General features: G+C 41.6%; 1 protein-coding gene across 1 annotated transcript in view; it reads right to left on the minus strand.

The window, feature by feature from the left end:
* PGM5 (phosphoglucomutase 5) overlaps positions 1-10647 on the minus strand; it is a 75188-nt gene extending 64541 nt beyond the window's left edge. The window contains exons 1-3 of the mRNA XM_069001855.1: positions 10298-10647; positions 3614-3776; positions 928-1074 (exon numbers count right to left, since the gene is read on the minus strand). Coding sequence (XP_068857956.1) covers positions 928-1074; positions 3614-3776; positions 10298-10558 — 571 coding nt within the window. The 5' untranslated portion in view covers positions 10559-10647. The remainder of the gene's footprint in view (positions 1-927; positions 1075-3613; positions 3777-10297) is intronic.
* Between the last annotated feature and the right edge of the window lie 6889 nt (positions 10648-17536).

Consider the following 17536-nt stretch of genomic DNA (forward strand, 5'->3'; position numbering starts at 1 on the left):
GGGACTGTGGCAAGCTGTTAGAATAATTCCAGCAGCTGCTATCATCTTTCAGATGATATATGACAGACCAACATCATTTATCTAGCTTTCTTTAAGCTCTTTGATACTGTACCACATGGCATATTATCTCCGAACCAGAGAGACGTGGATTTGATGGATGGACTATTCAATGGATAAAGAATTGGCTAGATGGACACAGCCAGAGTGTTGTGGTCAACAGCTCTATGTCCAAGTGGAGGGATTCTGCCCCTCTGCTCCGCTCTGGTGAGACCTCACCTGCAGTGCTGCATCCAGCTCTGCGGTTCTCAGTACCAGAAAGACATGGACCTGTTGGAGCAGGTCCCAGGTAGTGCCACAAAGATGACTGGAGGGATGGAGGACCTGTCCTATGATGACAGGCTGAAAGATCTGGGGCTGTTCAGCACAGAGAAGAGAAGGCTCTGAAGAGACCCTTCAGCTGCCTTCCAGTACCTAAACGGGACCTTATACAAAGAATTTCAAAACAGGCAAATAGTGTAAGGACAAGGGGGAAGGGTTTTAAACTGAAGGATAAGAGATTCAGGTTAGATTTGAGGAGGAAATTCTCTAATGTGAGAGTGGTGACGTATTTGAACAGGTTGCCCAGAGAAGCTGTGGATGCCCCATCCCTAGAAGTGTTCAAGGCCATGCTGGATGGAATTCTAAGCAACCTGGTCTAATGAAAGGTATCCCTGCCAATGACAGCAGGGTTGGAACAAGATGATCCTTAAAGTACCTTCCACCACAAACCCTTCTATGATTCTATACTTTGCCTTTTATTTTGGTAACTTCTAGTAAGGCATCTTCAAGAGTTGAAGTTCTGCTTATATAATTACCCATTATAATTCTGCCACAATACTAATGTTTAGACCCAATGGATTTAGTACGCATAAGAGCGTACACTGATACCTCGGAAAGGTTTGAATTTGTTCTCCAGATCAAATTCTTGTCTTCCTAGGCGTGATAAATCAACTCTGAGATCTGGACAAATTGCATATTCCTCCAAGGTTTTGCTGATTTGATAGATCTTTTCTGCAACCATGTCTGGAGCAGGTCCTATAAGAGAAAATAATGTGGTGGGTCATTTCTTTCAAATGAAGATTTCCTATTTTAAAAGTGAGTGCTATAGCAAACATTTTTCTGAATATATTTGAGTTACTATGGAATAAATAAAACCAAAGTACTATAGTAAATAAGGTCTGTCTTTTCACAACACAGGTTTAAAATATTTTTCAAAATATAAAACATGGAAATACACTGCATTACTCACAACATTTTGATTCACATAGAGTATTTACATCAATTATTATCCAGGGGCAGGGAGAATGATGTAACCACAGTCACATTTGTTTGGGTTTATTGGTCAAAGACTGCCTTTTTTCACTCTGCATGGAATCTCAACATAGCTATTAAAGGAAAGCCTGTTCTTCAGCAGCAGGTTCTGATGTTTCATAGGACTTTCTGCAAATGCACACCTGTGAAGATCAGATAGTTTGGTGTTTCCCATTACTTCATTAGAAAAACATACCATTTTCAGAAGTCTTACCAGTTTGACAGTGGTACTGTATTGAAGTTTCCCTCCACTACCTGAACGAAATTTATCTTTGTTAGAATTCAGTTGCTCAACAATTACCAGTTACAACCTGGATCAGTTATGTCATTCAGAAACAGAAAACGCACCTTACTTGTGAATTACTTTCATTGCCAAAGCTTGAAAAATGGCTTTATTTTCACAGATTTACTGTAAACCAAATAGAAGTTGCAGGCTTGATGCAAAAATTACTATATGAACTATGCCATATGCAGTGCAAAGGTTGAGTCTGAGTTGTAATTGAGTATGAATTGCAACAAAGTCCTTTCCAGCTGATCTGACTCTTCACAGCTTATATTAAAGCTACACTTTCACTCTAAAAATTATTTCCTTTATTCCCTTTTACATGTTCTCTCTCCTAATCCAAAGTGTCTTTGAAGGTGTTTTCCATGCAAAATTCTCATTCCTCCAGCAATGCTGCTAGAGCAGTGCATTGCCACATAAATTAGTGTCTTCCATCTCAGATGCAGTGTACCAGATGGTCCAAACCAATACAACAAAAACCAGCTACTTAATTCTTTGTTTAGCTTAGAAAATTACTTCTTACTCATCTAATCCAAACCCATTCAAAGGGTGAGGATGTCAATAGCTCCAGTTCCTCCTTGATAGATGGATGTATTGTCTACTGGTATTTCCAGCTAAGGAGATACCCCAGAGTTCCTCTACATTCTCTTCTACAGCTACAGAAACAAACCACTTCTGCTTGACCTGGATCTGCAAATAGACTGAGCAAGAATATAGAGCAACAATAACCTTCCCTAGGAGCTTGCTGCTGTGCCTAACCACAGTCTTAATTCAAACGCCTTGCCTAATACTTAACCCACATTTTCTCAGCTGGAACTTAAACCAACTACTTTTCATTATGGCCCTGTTGATTAACATATATAATTGAACCTTGTGACCTGTGTTTGAGCAGTGTTTCATATATAAAACTTAACAGCCTTTTTGAATTCTCTTTAAAAAGGCAAAGCACACTAGAAAGACTGCACCACCAACTGTTACCCATTTACCAAGCAGATTTTAAATGCACATGGCGTTTTAAAGTTTATAGAGTGCTAATGCATCTAATGGTTTTGCTCTGGTACATGTGTGCTGTGACCCTGGCTTTCTCACTGGCTGACCTGACACAGTCCTTTTAATCTCTCTGGGATTCCAGCCTTTTCTGTTTATAAAATCACACTCATTTAACCATGCATGTTTTTCAATTACACAAGGGAGAGGGGAGAAAGCACTCCTTCTCAAGTTCTCCAACCTTCAAAATGGGGGAGGAAACATTTTATAAGCCCTTTCAGTTCATTTTTTTCAGATGGAAAGCACTCTACTTGTGTGAGGTATGCAAGGTGTCAGCTACCATCACATAACGTTATATGAGTGCACACAGATCTATAATGTAAAACATACAGAATGTGTAACATACCTACATGTGTTAGTTGTCAATCTTGGGAAACAAGACTTTAGCTATACACACAAATTCCATTATTCAGTGGTGGACTTGTGCTAAAATGGTACAGCTCGCTACCTGGATAAGATCAGTTACTTCCTGGATAAACATAAGAAGTGCTTTCTTCCACTCGAAACAATGAGTTATACTGCTTCTGAAATTACATGCTTTAAAGTAAATGCCAAGACAAGCAACACAGAAATATGAGGAAAACAGAACTCCCTCACAGGCATCTTTATAAAAGGATCAGAACTGTTACAGTGATCTGGATGACTATACAAGGTACTGTAAAAACAGGGTGGCAAGTCTGTTGTTTATAGAAATCTTACAGCTACCCCAAGGGCTTCAATGAACATTTAATGCTTATTTTTCAGACCCGTGGAGGCAAATATACTTCTATTATTAAAAAAAAAATAATAGAGAGATAGAGAGATGCCTACGTTCTTCACAGTTTTAACAGAGTAAATGAAAAACACAGTTACAAACACCTAGTTATCCTTGTAAGGGTATTTCCAGCATACCAAGATAGAATGTTGTAGCGTGTTTTAAAAAAAACCCCATACCTCCATTGGCAACTTCAAACTTGACTCCAAATTCTCCTCCAGGTCCCCCAGGACTGTGGCTAGCTGTTAAAATAATTCCACCAGCTGCTTTGATCTTTCGGATGATACACGAAACAGCAGGTGTGGATAAGATCCCATTCTGTCCAATAACCAATCTGCCGATCTATGTGGAAAAAACAAGCCAAAGTACTCTGAATAGTACTAAATTTTTGAAAATCAGTATATAAACACACACACATACGGGCATGTATGTACAGGATTGAAATGGTAAAGTCCTGGTATGGAACATATTCTTTTGCAGAGAAATATACGTACAGCTAATCTTGAGCACTGACAAAAAATACTGTATCCTGGCACATTTAACCCCAGTGGCCTGGATATGACAGAAAAGCAGGAGTACAGCAATGATACAGATTTGCAAAGCTCCCAAGCGTAATACTAGGCTGTCAGCCTGCAACCAAAACTTGCCAGGTAACCCTGCAAATCAGCAAATCCCCTCAGATATCAGCACAGTTTAGGGCTGACTCTGTGGATACATTTGCAGGGCTGGGACTATAATAGAAAGAGAACAGAAAAAGAATTGCCTTTCATAGAGGGCAGCCTTCCAGTGCAATCACAAGTATCACTCCACACTAGGACCTGCAGACTCTTGTAGTTACACTTCTACTGCCAAGACACCCTTGGATGTCCTGCCCCATAAAAAGCAGTGCACCTCCTTCAGCCATCAGTGACTCCTTGGCTATTCCAAATGAACAGGGTGTGTTTCCCAGGGCACAGCTGAGCAGGGGAAGTTACCACCATTCTTAAAATAAAAGAAAACCTTTCAGGTGGTGTTATTAAACACTGACTCAACGTGTTTGGTATTACGTGCAGTTCCACTGCAAGGTTCCAATTTCAAAACCATGCCTTCATCCCCTACACCAATACTACAGTTTCAGCTTAACATAAATAATCTAGGAGCCAACAAGAAATGTACTTACAAAGAAATACAAAAGAGTTCCAATTTCTGGGAAACAGGAAGACCAAAAAAAACCAAGGGAAGACGGGGAGGTTAAGAGTTACAGATGAGAACTGAGGCAGCTGTATATGGAGCTTAAAAGGATACTGTCCTCAGGATACTGATGTCTCAATAACATCAATACAAAAAAAAAAAAGAAAAATCAACCCACTCACCACCACCACTACTGAGTAGTAGTTTGGAAGGTGCAGGGCAGTTCGAGGAGGCAGAGAGAGAAGCAGAACACTGAATCCCTCCCACTCTCCATCTAAAAACAGACTAGGAGTTGAACTTCGAATTTCATTCTCTAGTTTGAAGGAGATACGATATCTCTACAGTCTGTGTGGCAAAGCAACAGCACAGGAGGTGTCACTACCTGCCTCCTGTCCATGAAGAGCTGTTCCTTCATATACAGATGACCTTCTCCTGGGCACTCAGGTGAGGACCTTAACGGTCCTTAAGTGTGCTTCCAAATAACTTCAGAAAAGCAAAGGATTAAGAGATTATTTAACCCGGTTTTGTGAACTATTTTAATAATTAAGACTACGAAGAAATTATCAACTTCAACTGCAAGCATAAATTACTTTTTCGATAACTCTCACCAATCAGAAACTATGTCTATCCGTTTCTCATTCACTGAGAATCACAGGACCTGCTTTCAAATTTTAAAAAATGTGCACTCTCCTATCTGAGATTTCTACCTCAAGCTCTCATGAAAGAATGATTGTTTGTCTACTTGCTTCTCTTTTCAGAGTTTTTGCAGATAATTTTGAAGCCTATGGAATGTTGCTGGAAAACAGGAGAGCTAAGAAGTTAAGAAACAAACAAAAAATTATAATGGAAAGAAAAATACTATTAAAAACAACCTGAAATTGATAGTTTTGAATATTGTCCCTCCCTTTTTTTAAACTATGAAGCATGTAGAAAGCTAGAGCAATGACTCAATCTTCCAAATACAGCTGTCAGAAATGTGTGCCAGCTCTTAAAACAGTATTGTGTATGGGTAAACAAAAGGAATATGACAGCGATAACATTTTAAAAAATACTTGAAAACAACCACACAACCTATCTGGAGGTACTAAAGTACAAATGCATTTATGCTTGCATGCAGGCTTATCACAAACATGTTTTGGTATTTCTAAATCTAAACTAGTGAGTTTTAGTTTTTGTCTTCATGCACAACACCTGTAGTTTTAAAAGTTAGCAGAATACTTAAATTATTCACAATGCACAAATTACCTAGGACTATCTCTTCATCATATTTAATTTCTTCCCATTCAGCAGATGTTGCACAAACTGGGTTTTCCATTTTTCTGGATGCCAAATATTAATATAAATATGAATAATCTGATTTGCCTTAAGCATTTGTCATGATGCTACTATTTCTATACTACTTAAAAATATTATTTATTATGTTAATTTCTATACTATAGAAATACTGCAATTTTTAGTATGCGAAATTAAGGATCCTGCAAATCAAATTACGTAAGATACATTGGTATTTTATTTGCAGGGAATACTATAAAGTTTCACCTTATATTAAGGTCATCAGTACTTCTACAAAACTCCCTGAGGAGAGTGCAGGCCTTAGAGGTGTAAATGTGCTACCCATCTTCCTTTGCTTTCTTCATTTTGGTGGCAGGAATGCACAAGGTCATCTTCTCCTGGTTCAGAATCTCCATTTTGAACCAACTACTAAACTAGCATTTAATTATTTCTTTAATTAATTTAATTAATATCCGATTTTACAGACTTCTTGCAATCTGGGCTAAAACAGTAACCAAACTCTACCCACATACTGACTCACAACTAAAGTTCCACTAATATCCTTCTGAAAATCTTGGACAATTTCATAGCATGGAAAAATTATCTTTGGAATTCAAAGACTTGCATGGCTACAAGATCACAGGCATGTAACATCCCTTCTAATACTGCGTCCCTATGCCACATTCTATTTTGTCACTGTACTTCTAGTAGCAACAGCAGAAACAAAGAGCCTCAACAAACAGTTACAGCTGAAAGAATAAAGTACCCTAACAAGTACTTTACAAGAACACTTTTATGCAGCATTACTGCTCGCAGCTGTGCCTTTTCAGACGATTCAGCTGATTATCATGGAGTCACTTAATGCTTTTTTAAATTCTTTTTCCCAGTAATCTCTCATATGCCTCAGTCAATTATACTTGAAAGAACATGAAGCAAGCAGATTACAACCTGAACAACTTGGGGCTGTGCCTTCCTATCTTTTACTATAGTATCCTAAAAATTACTGAAAACCACACTCAGTGTAGAAGAAAATAAATATCCCACACACTCAGGGAGGGAAGGCAAGATTTGCGTGAAAAGCCATGGAAAATAAAAGCAATATGGTATTACATAGGAGACAACCAGAAAAGTCAACTCTCTGCCATCTCAAACTTCTACAGCATCACTATCAATGTTCTGCAATCTCTCTAGCATGTTGTCATGACTTTCCATAAATACGTGCAAGATCATTAGCTTCTCACCTGCCACTGAGACTCACAAACAACAGCTTTTCATTTAAACCTATTCTAAACTTTCCATCAAAAATGAGACACCCCATCCAGCTGGTGAGTCTAATACTTGCATCTAATTTGTAGAGGAACTGTATTGCAACTGCTGGAGCCTTCTACCTCAGTTCTTCCAGACATTAAGGCTGACAGACACTACTCTGGCAGGACACAGGTGGGAAGGGAAATAGAGTCTCAGATACTCTCCTACCACTCCACTTTGTCAAACTGCTTGTTGCAACCCAGAATGGCACAGGACCTCTGTCTGGCCTTCCTCATGCTCCCCTACCTTCCCATGACGTGCACTCCCTTACCCAAATGCGTTTGCTACAGCCCCAGCTGTGTGCCCCACTGAAGGGTGACCCAGGTGAGCCACCCTCGGCTCTGAAGAGAAAGAGATGGTGGAGCATGTGCTGCTTGCAGCTGCAGAGCATGGGAAAGCTGTGCAGGCTGCAGCTGTGGGGCATGTACCTGCAGCCCTGAGCTGGAGGGCATGAGCCAGCAGCACCCAGGATGAGCAGACGGCAGGCCAAGCACTGGCAGCTGACTGAGCAAGGGACCTCATCTCACTCCTTGTACCAGAGCCTATGCCAACCGTGCTAAGCTGTTAGCACAGGGGGAATGTGGGATGAGTCACCAAGTCAGAACAAGAGGAACCTAGCAACTCTAAAGGGCAATCCATTTACAGTTGATAATAGAAAATCACTTTTATTTTTGTACTCAGCAGGCACAACTAACCATGACACTCGGTATGTATCTTCCAGGAAGGAGATTAAAGTTCAGTTTATCAGCACTGTGTGTCTATTCCTCTCCTGGCACTCAGGGCAGCTGAACATTTTCAATGCACCTTCAAGCCTTCCCCACATTTTATCTGATCCAGCCTACCATCAGTTCATTTCTTTCACTGTCATACTGGCTACATGATTTCTCATGATACTAACCTCATCCAAAGGGAGAGATTTTTGCTCTCATGAGTCTTCTCTTCCTCTCCCCCTGCTTACATAGCACAGCACTAAGCAATGCTATCAAGCAGATTTAGATATTTTCCCAGTAGGTGTATTTTAACAGCCAAAAAATAACATATACAAATCGTACTAACTAAGTAAACATGAGACTTATGCATTTGCACTGTGCTTGAGAGAAATAGAGGTGAGGGTGAGCAGGGTGAAGACGTTACAAAGAGAATAGAGGATGAGTACACGGAAATGGGAAGCCCTTTCAGTAGCTCCCTACCAGCTGGGCTGCTGAATTTCTGAGGACTGTGTCATTAGCAAGATAATCATGCGTGAATTCACATCTTTGTGAGAACTGTGAGCAGAGGAGTTTGGGATTTGGCTTCAGAAGACACTAGGGAGAAACTGTGTTTCTAAGAAATCTACAGTAACTTAAGAAAGGGGAAGCATTATTACAGCACAGTGCCAGAAATATGTCAAACTGGAAATCACCTGAGGGCAGAACGATATTCAAGGAAGATGGGGCATGTGACAGTAAGAAGGAGGCAGGCTGATAGGAAAAATTAGTCAGCATAACTTGTCTGAGAAGCTCCTGCTCTTCTAAACCCTAAATTCCTTCAGCACCTCAGTCCTTGTGGTCACCCTGCACTGTAACCCATTCCTGTAGCTCCTACCAGCATGCAAGGACAGGCAAGAACTTCAGCCTCAGCAGCGCAGTTCTTTCTGTCGGGCTCTTTAGTTGTTGCTGCACTTCATCTCACCTGGTCAACAAGTACAACTCCATCAGTGAGACGATCTCCACTGAGCTACATGGGCAATGAGGCTAGGGAGCAGCACTCCTCCTCGTCCTGTCCCACCTTTCTTGCAACTCCCCACACACCAGCCCACTTCCTCTGCCCTACACCCACTCCCTGCATGCTCCCTTCCCTGACACTGCAGATGGAACCGCTGTGCCAGTCTTGCCACTGTCCCCACTTCCACCAGTGTACCCCCCAGCGCCCTTCCACACCCTGGGCCACATAAACCCCAGCCTCTGCCAAGTCCCTATATGAATGGTGATTTTGCACTAGGCAGACAGTATGTAAGACAGTCAGTCTGACATCTCAGGCATCACTCAGCATCTGCTTGATACTATCAGCACATTGAGAACATGTTTTAGAAGTAAATTTAAAATATTCATTATTCATACAAGACTGACTGGTCTATATAGCTTGTACGTGACAACACATCAGCAGGGAAAATTCAAACACATATGAAGATTCATTTCAAAATGAAAGATCTTCTGAAAGCACTGCCTTTAAAGCACTGAGCTTTTGCAAAAAATAACCCCTACAAAAAGAAACCCTGTAAAATCATATCACTCCTTCTGCCAAATCTAGAGGATCAGTCTAGGCATCACAACAAGAGAGCAGTTTCAACTCTGCTTTGAAGCGGAACTTCAAGCCTGCATTATCTGGTGTTTCCAGCTTTCTGTACACAGACATCTACACACGCATGTATCTAGCAGAAGACATAAGTCTTCTTCCCAAGTTCTTTCCTACTTTCAAAACTGCACAAGAAACGTTTGTATCCCGTCTGACCAGAGGTTTCTGCCACTGTTGTCTTCCTGCATTTTACAATTTGTTAGCAAGTGACCAATAGAAAAGAACTACTATTTTCCTAAGATGTGGGTAAAATGCTGAATTCCTCCTTCAACAATACAATTTTCCTTTAATATGTGTAAAATATCCTGAGCAGCAGATGCATGTCTGATACCTTTGTTTCCCATGTACCTATTTTTAACTGCTTCGTTTTCTCCTGCAGAGTGAACCCTATGTTTCAGCTCCCATGCCTTCTTCCTTCTAGAATAAGGTGTGAAACAGCACGGCACGGCTGGCAGTCTCCTGAGGTTGCCACCATCCCCACCGCCACACCCCGACAGAGCCATCACCTCGCCAGGGCCCAGCGGCACAGCCCAGCGGACGCACGACCCGGCACGCGTGGGGCTGGCTCGGGCACCTGACGCGCACAGCGCTGACATACAGCCGCACGCGGAGTTCCTCCGGGCTCCATCTGTGTCTGGAGCGCTGTCCGGGTGATGACATTGGAAGGTTCTGCCCGTGCTTCCCGCGGGAGCGCCGGCGCGGGCAGAGCGCGGGTACCGCTGCCAGGGACGGGGCGCAGGGGCCGTCGAGGGGCGGCGGGGAGGGGAGGGGCCGCTTACCCCGTTGGCCGCGGCCATCTGGACGACGATCTCGATGGCCGTCTTGCTGAAGTACCTGCCGTCGCTGCCCACCACCATGGTGCAGCCCTGCCGGTCGCGGAGGTCGACGGAGGAGAGGAGGCTCTGCACGAAGTTGGGCAGGTAGTTGCGCTGGCTCTCAAAGAGCGCTGTGGGCCGCCGCAGGCCCCCTCCGCCCGTCGGGCGCTGGTCCTCGTAGGGCGCCGTCTGCACGGTGAGCACGGGGATGGGGGTCCGCTCCATGGCGGCTGCCGCCCGCCGGGCTGTGGCTCCGCTGGGGAGCGGCGGCCCTGGCGCAGGCTGCCGAACCGGCCGTGGGCAGCCCAGAGGCGTTCCCCGGGCGGGGCCCGGCGTCGCGGGGGAGCCAGGGCGGGCGCGGGGTGCGCACCGCCCCTTCCCCGCCAGCCCCGCCGAGGGCCCCGTCGGCGCCTCGCTGCCCGCCAAGGCGCCCGCGGCTCGCCAGCCCGCTGCCATCAGCATGCAGCGGCCCCGTCCAAAAATAACCCTGGAAAGCGAAGCCGAGAGCCGCGGGCTCCTGCCAGGGATGTAACTGGAGGCAGCGGGGAGCGGGCGAGCCAGCGCCGCACACTTGCTCGGGGGGATCACGGTCTGTCAGCGTCGGGCCCCCCCGCCGACCCCCGCCGGGCCGCGGCAGCCGCGTACCCCGGGCACGGCGGCAGCGCCTTCCGGCCGAGGGCAGCGCCCCTATGTAGCGAAGAGTTCGGCTGGAGTAGGCCTGGCGGTGGTACTGTCCCAGGCGAGGAAACAAGGGAGCAGGCAATTAAAGCACGAACAAAGGGAATCGATTTTTTTTTTTCTTACTGTATTGCTCAAAAGCAAGTTTTTTGTATAGTGAGTAAACTTGAGCAGGGGCTTGCTAAGTAAGCGTTCTCTCCAGGCTCACTCTTTGTAAGGCCAACTCTCAAGGTGCCTTTCCCTATGATAAACCAAGGCATTTCATACAGATGTATGGCGAGGCTTAGTTCATGGGTTCATTCTGCTTCAATGAAATGCAGAGGTGGTGGCACTAGCGACTGTGAAGATGCCTGACATTTCCCAGTATGAAGGCTGTGTTTATAGATGCCTGTGACTGTCAAACATCAGCTGAAAGTTTCCATCCAAATGCTCTTTTCACACTGGGCCCACACAGCACTTTTTTGCCAGGACAATTCTCTTGGTAGAAGAGTTGGAAAAAATAGTCATGTAACCTCGATGTCATTCTTGTGCTTAGGAAATCCCTGGTGTAGACCTGCATCTGAGCAGGCAAAAATAGTTCTGTAAGGCATTTTTCTGGTTTCTTTGAAGGAATCTGCTCATACACCACTCAGAAGCCCAGTGGAGTGTTATGGTTCAACAAAGCAACATGTTAGCTGCAATGATAGGAGGTGGCCAGGTAAATATGGTGTAAAATGCTTTTGTCTTTTACAGAGGCTGCAAGTCCATTAAATAGTTCATTCAGTAGTTCATTAAGAGTCAGTGAGTGTCACCTGATGAATGGAACTCAGTCGTGATTTTGAGCCCTATTTCTGCAGGCTTTTTAGTGGTTAATTTAATTTTCTGCTACCCATACATCCCTTTTGCAGGGATGGCTGCCATCACAGTAGAACACTCTACGGTAGGCAAGGCCCAACAGTTTAGTTTAAACAAAGTAATTCATTTAAGCAGATGCAAGAATTCTAGCCCTGTTGGGAGAACACCTTTAGCAGCAGAGGGCCAGAGCACATACAGGGAAACAGTAATCTCGTCTCTCTCTTTTATTAGACCTCTTAGCCTGTAGTCATGATTGTGGCTTCCTGTACTGATTCAGAATGCATTTTAAACAGCAAAAAGAAAAAAAATCTGCCCTGTGGAAATGCCAGTTCTCATATCCCCAATGTAAACAAGGCACAGTTTAAATGAGGTAGCTGTATCTTAAATAATATTGAGCACTGCCAGCAATGAAACCAAGACATATAGTGTGCCTTAGTGAAAGCTGAAATAAAATCAGATAACTGCTATCTACCAGAGCAAGTACCCAACAAGGAAACAGCAGCAAAGATGGAAAGCATTACAAAGAACACATAAGATCTAAATAAAGGAAAACACATGACCAAAGTAAGAAATTTGATAGTCTTTGAAATAAAGAATTGACTGCATTTGGAAGAAAATATATTAATTTGAATCCATTTTAAAAACTCTGCAAGCACTGACATTCTCAGGATGTGTATTTAAGAGTGACAATTTTCCGAAATTGCTTGTCTCCACCCATATAATTTATGTACAGCAATGAAAAAATGTGTTTTACAGTCTTTTCAAGCATTGCCTTGACAAAGGCACTACCAGAAGTGTAATGGGTTGTAATGAGCACTGTAAATTTTTTAGTTCAAACTCAAGCTCTGCTTTAGGTAAGTCCAACCAAAACTTTATGTAACCCCTCTTTCATTATGATTCTTGAAATACTTTGCAAAACTCAGTGTTATTAAGTCATACTATTTCAGAAGGACCTCAGGTTTTGTTTTAAAAAATAAATTATCAGCCTTCTCAGTGGCGGTGCAAAGCATGAGGAAGTTAATGTAGAGAGCCTGAACATTTTCAGATGAAAGCTGAAGAAAAGGAACAATGTTTTTACTTTTTGAAATAAATTCTTCAGTTTTCCAGCACCCAGATTAGCATTCTGTTGATACATTTATCCATGGGTAAGTGCTTCAATTTCTGTTCTATAGCAATACAAGTCCCACAAGCAGTCCTGTTCTCAGCAGATGTCACTGAGAAGTGGAGGTCTCTGTAAATGGCCAGTATTGCAGTGCATTAGCTGATTACTGGTGTGTATCTTCAACAAATGAATAATTATCAGTTTGGGATGATATTAAAAGTCTGGAATGTCTTCTTGGAAAACAACAGCTAAATATATTCTTAGTATTACCAAACTCTGTTGTGAGTGAGTTTTTTAAAGGTTGTTAAAATAAAAACCAACTTAATGGAGTGACAGGATACATGTTAAATTTGTTCTGTTTCCAACTAAAACAATTAGCTTTCTGAATGCCAATTTTAGAAACATGGTTTGACAAATGCAGTGTCGTTCAGGAACATTTTCACCCCCTACTTGGATTCTTATTTGTTTCTTAAAGCTCTTTAATTCCTGAGCCTTAATATGTTTACCATAACTCATTTGTCTTGTGACAACATAGCAGTGTTAATTACTTTAAGATGTATAATTCTTGTGCTTGCCCATGTTTTTTTACCAGCATTGTACTGGTGCCTTTGTCCATTTAAGTCCGGTTTTGTCATGCACTGAGCTGGGCATTGGGCTGTTGCCTGTGTGGGCTTGAAGGACAGAAGTCTGTCCCATTGCAACAGAAGCCCTTTATAGCCACACAATTACTTTTAATTCAGTTGACCTGGTGACCTGAAGTGTTGCCTCTACAAGATGGCAGAAAATACTAATGGATTTTCTTGAAGGTAGATTATGGAAACCCAGCCCAGCTCTGATTTGATGCCAACATACAGGAAATTGCACTGGACCTGACACTTCCTTTCTGTTAAGGAAAAATATCTTGTATTGGCTTGCAAATGTTGTAGGAGAATTGAACAAGTGCCATTAACTAAGCAAGTTTTGCCATTAAGCTCACAATTCATCACTAGAATAATACCTGAGTTTTAGACGAAAACATATTTTTACAGTTGTTTCATGTAGTATGTGTTTGAGGTAGAAATGTGGATACTCAAAATTACCATATTTTGAAGTTCAAATTCTCATTCTGCCATGGAACTGGATACTCCAGTTCCTCTTATAGTGCAGTTATCATATGAAGAATGGCATACACTTATTGTAAGTTGTTAACCTGTGCAAAAAAGTTCTAAAAATAAAATGTCAGCTTCTTTAAACCACTCCAAAATTGCAACTCAATTGATATGTTGTTTTGCCAATAAGACCAAAAACACTTTTAGACCCCAGTGCTTCCAAATGAAGCTTTTTCCACATTGTTTTCTTTGACTTGCAATGATTTTGTTCCAAAATGTAAATGACTTAGGAGTTTAAAAAAAAATTAAAGAGAAAATAAAATCAAAAAATTGGTAGATATTTTGACTGACTTTATCTGTCTTGTCTTTCAGCTCACAAATTAAAGTTTTTCTATGCAAGCATTTCTATTATGCTAGAAAAGGCAGAGAAGGATATGAAGATTCTTATAGGGAAGTTAGTTCCCTTGTTGCAGAGTTTTATTGAGAAGTAGTATTTATGATCTCATGGATACCAGTCAAGTTCTTTTCTGGAAATCTTACTTAATCCCCAGAAAGGCTATATTTCACTACAGCTGCAAGTCTGTAATTACTGTGAAACAGAGTGTTTGTTTTAAGGAACATTTTCACACAAACTTACATGAAAATTGATTTACAAAGCCCAAACCGGAAAAAAATCCCTGAAAACATATTTCTCGTGATTGATAACTGATTTACTGCTATGCCAGCAACTTGTGATGTTGTGTAAATCAGGTCTGACTTAAGAAATTGCCTGTTACTATCCATCTAATCAGGAGAAACCAGAAGGAAGAAAAGGATTAAGAAAAGGAACCAGGACAATCTTCAATCATTAATGTAAGAGAGAAGGCAACTGTTGTGAAAAAAAATCCTCCAAAATGTCCAAATGGTGCAGAAAGTTTGTTCAAATAGTTTTGGCCACTGTCAAGTGTGTGATACTCTTTTTCTAACTGAAAATAAGTTAGTTAATCTTACTCTATGTAAAATTAAGTGTGCAGTCTCCACAATCTTGCTAGACAACAGAGATAGATATGTTCTGTTTAACAAGCTGTTTGTACTGCCAAGTAAGCACTGTGCTGTCAAGGCCTGATTTAGCAGGAACTTATTTCATGTACACTTACACTAGCCTTACACTTCCATTTATGGTTTTTTACCAATTATGTCCCCAGTTAAGAGTGGAAAATTTATCCATACAATTGTCATTGCAGCACATGATATGCATAGAATAAAACACAACTTACAGACTGTTCCTCCTGCTGCAGACCTGCAGATTCCCAGTCTGATTTTCAGAGATGCAAGAAATAGGTACTGCCACTGCATCCAGTGAGAGTGACACACGACAAGGCCCTCCAGGCTGTAGTGCTCAGATGACATCATGTTCTACAACCATGACAAAATACATCTTACAGACACTGCCAATTGAATGGCCTCTTTCACATCATCACCCACTTGTGCACTGGCAAACAAATTTCTTCAGGGTCTAAAGTCCACTCCTTACAAGCAAGCATGTACTCTGTGTATGTCCATCCTTCTCAGTGGTGGAATTACTGAGTAAAATGAAAACCTCAGCTGAGACATAATGGTTTGATGCTGGGAGCTGAGCAGTGATAACACAGAAATAGGACATGCATTCTCAAATTTATCCTGCCTATCTATCTCCTAGCCCAGGGATGCAAGGTAGTAAAGGTTGCAGAAAAACTGCTGGTTTTCTTGCTGTAGAAACAGATTAGTACCTGAAAGAGAGACTGAGTTTATGGTAGAGATCTATTGCTTATCCATTTTAAAAGAGTGTGATTTTCAGCATTAAGTCAAAGCATATGAAAAGTTATGAATGCAGAGAAATACATGTTCCCACAACACCTCTTCACTATATCTGAAGGAATATATACACTCAACATAATGATTGGTACAGGGATTCCTTGCCTCACGTATGTTGGCCTTCTACAACAAGAAAGCAAGGTAATGAAAGCAAAATGCCATCACTGCTCTGAGTCACAGCATCTCTGACAAGAACTCAAAGCTAAATTTCTCAGGAACACAAACAGAGAAACAAAAACAAACAAGAAAGAATAAAGCAGCATAGAAAAACAGCTCCTTCAAATGGAGGAGGATTTTAATAGCAGCTTTATTTCTGAGTTTTTGGGAAAGACACAATATGTTTGAGTTGCAGTTCAACAAACAAATGCACTGGCCTTTTAGAAAGCATGTTAAGACCTACGGATTAAAAAGCCCTGTTTTAAGGAAGAGTCCCAGACATAATTCCTGTGATTCCTTAGTAAGTGTCAATATCATGGGTTTGATCATTTTAAGTAGTTGGTTAACGGTTTGCTTTGGGCTTTTTTGCACCCACTGAAAAATAAATAGTTAACTTCACTATGCCAGCTGTGTCTGACTCTGCCACTTAAGGGAATATTATTGGACAAAGCACTTGAAATTTTTCTCTTTTCAAGAATTATTCTCTCTCTCATGTCAAGGGTCGAATAATTTTTCAGCATACATAGTCTAAATTCTACCTGACAAATTGATTTTGCCAAATCACAGGCATACTGTCTTCTGACAGTAGCTGATGAAAGGAAGAAAATTTCTCACACCAACATGCCATGTCTGCTAAACAACCTTTCCATATTCAAGTGACAATCACTGTTTCTTTTAAAAGCTTAGACAGACACCAGAATAGTTCCTAAAATTATAAAAATAATCCAGAAGAAACCATTTACTAAGGTCCACGGAAAAATCATTAAAAAATGAATCAAAAGTTTAATCTCAGGATAACTCAAGACATTTAGATCCTGGCTCACAGCTGAGGACCACGCGCAACTGGAGGCGCCGCTGAGAGGTGTGGAAAGTGGTCGAGCAGCGCCTCCTTCTGTGGGTATATCTGCTGTGTCAGCCTCTGTGGAGCTCTATCCACAGCCAATGTCTGATTTATTTTTCTCTTGTGTAAACTACCAAACCTTCTGGCTCATTTCTGAGGAGTTTGCCCTCACTTCTCCCGACCTGCAAGCCAGAAAGGATGCTTATTTAGAGATATCCATTTGTTATGTGTACCTTTGGAAAATTGTTGTCAGACAAACTAGCCTTTCTGTTTTGGTGTGACTTCCGTTCTTGGTTTTGCCTGACCTTTCATCTGGTTCATCCCAGGGTAATTTAAGATTTTCTTATTTAGATACTGTGAAAGTGTAAGTGGAAAAAAATTGATGTACTGTGGGAAAAATGAATGTGATTGTACTTCACTGTCACAATAGAAAGTTATCTAAAGTAAAATAATAAGATGCAGGTGTGAAGTAGGGCATTTCCTTACGATTGCCAGGGACACTGACTTAATGTATATATTTATACCTGCAGTTCACACCTGGGTTGAGGTCTTTGGAGTCTACCACTGCAAAAATTAATCTGTAATGGAACTGGCTTGAATGAGTCTGTCTTATTTAGACCGTAATGCTTTCAGAGAAGTAACATGCTGACTTAGTTACTCTAGAATTACCA

Source organism: Aphelocoma coerulescens (assembly GCF_041296385.1).
Source record: "Aphelocoma coerulescens isolate FSJ_1873_10779 chromosome Z unlocalized genomic scaffold, UR_Acoe_1.0 ChrZ, whole genome shotgun sequence".
In the NCBI taxonomy this organism is placed as follows: Eukaryota; Metazoa; Chordata; class Aves; order Passeriformes; family Corvidae; genus Aphelocoma; species Aphelocoma coerulescens.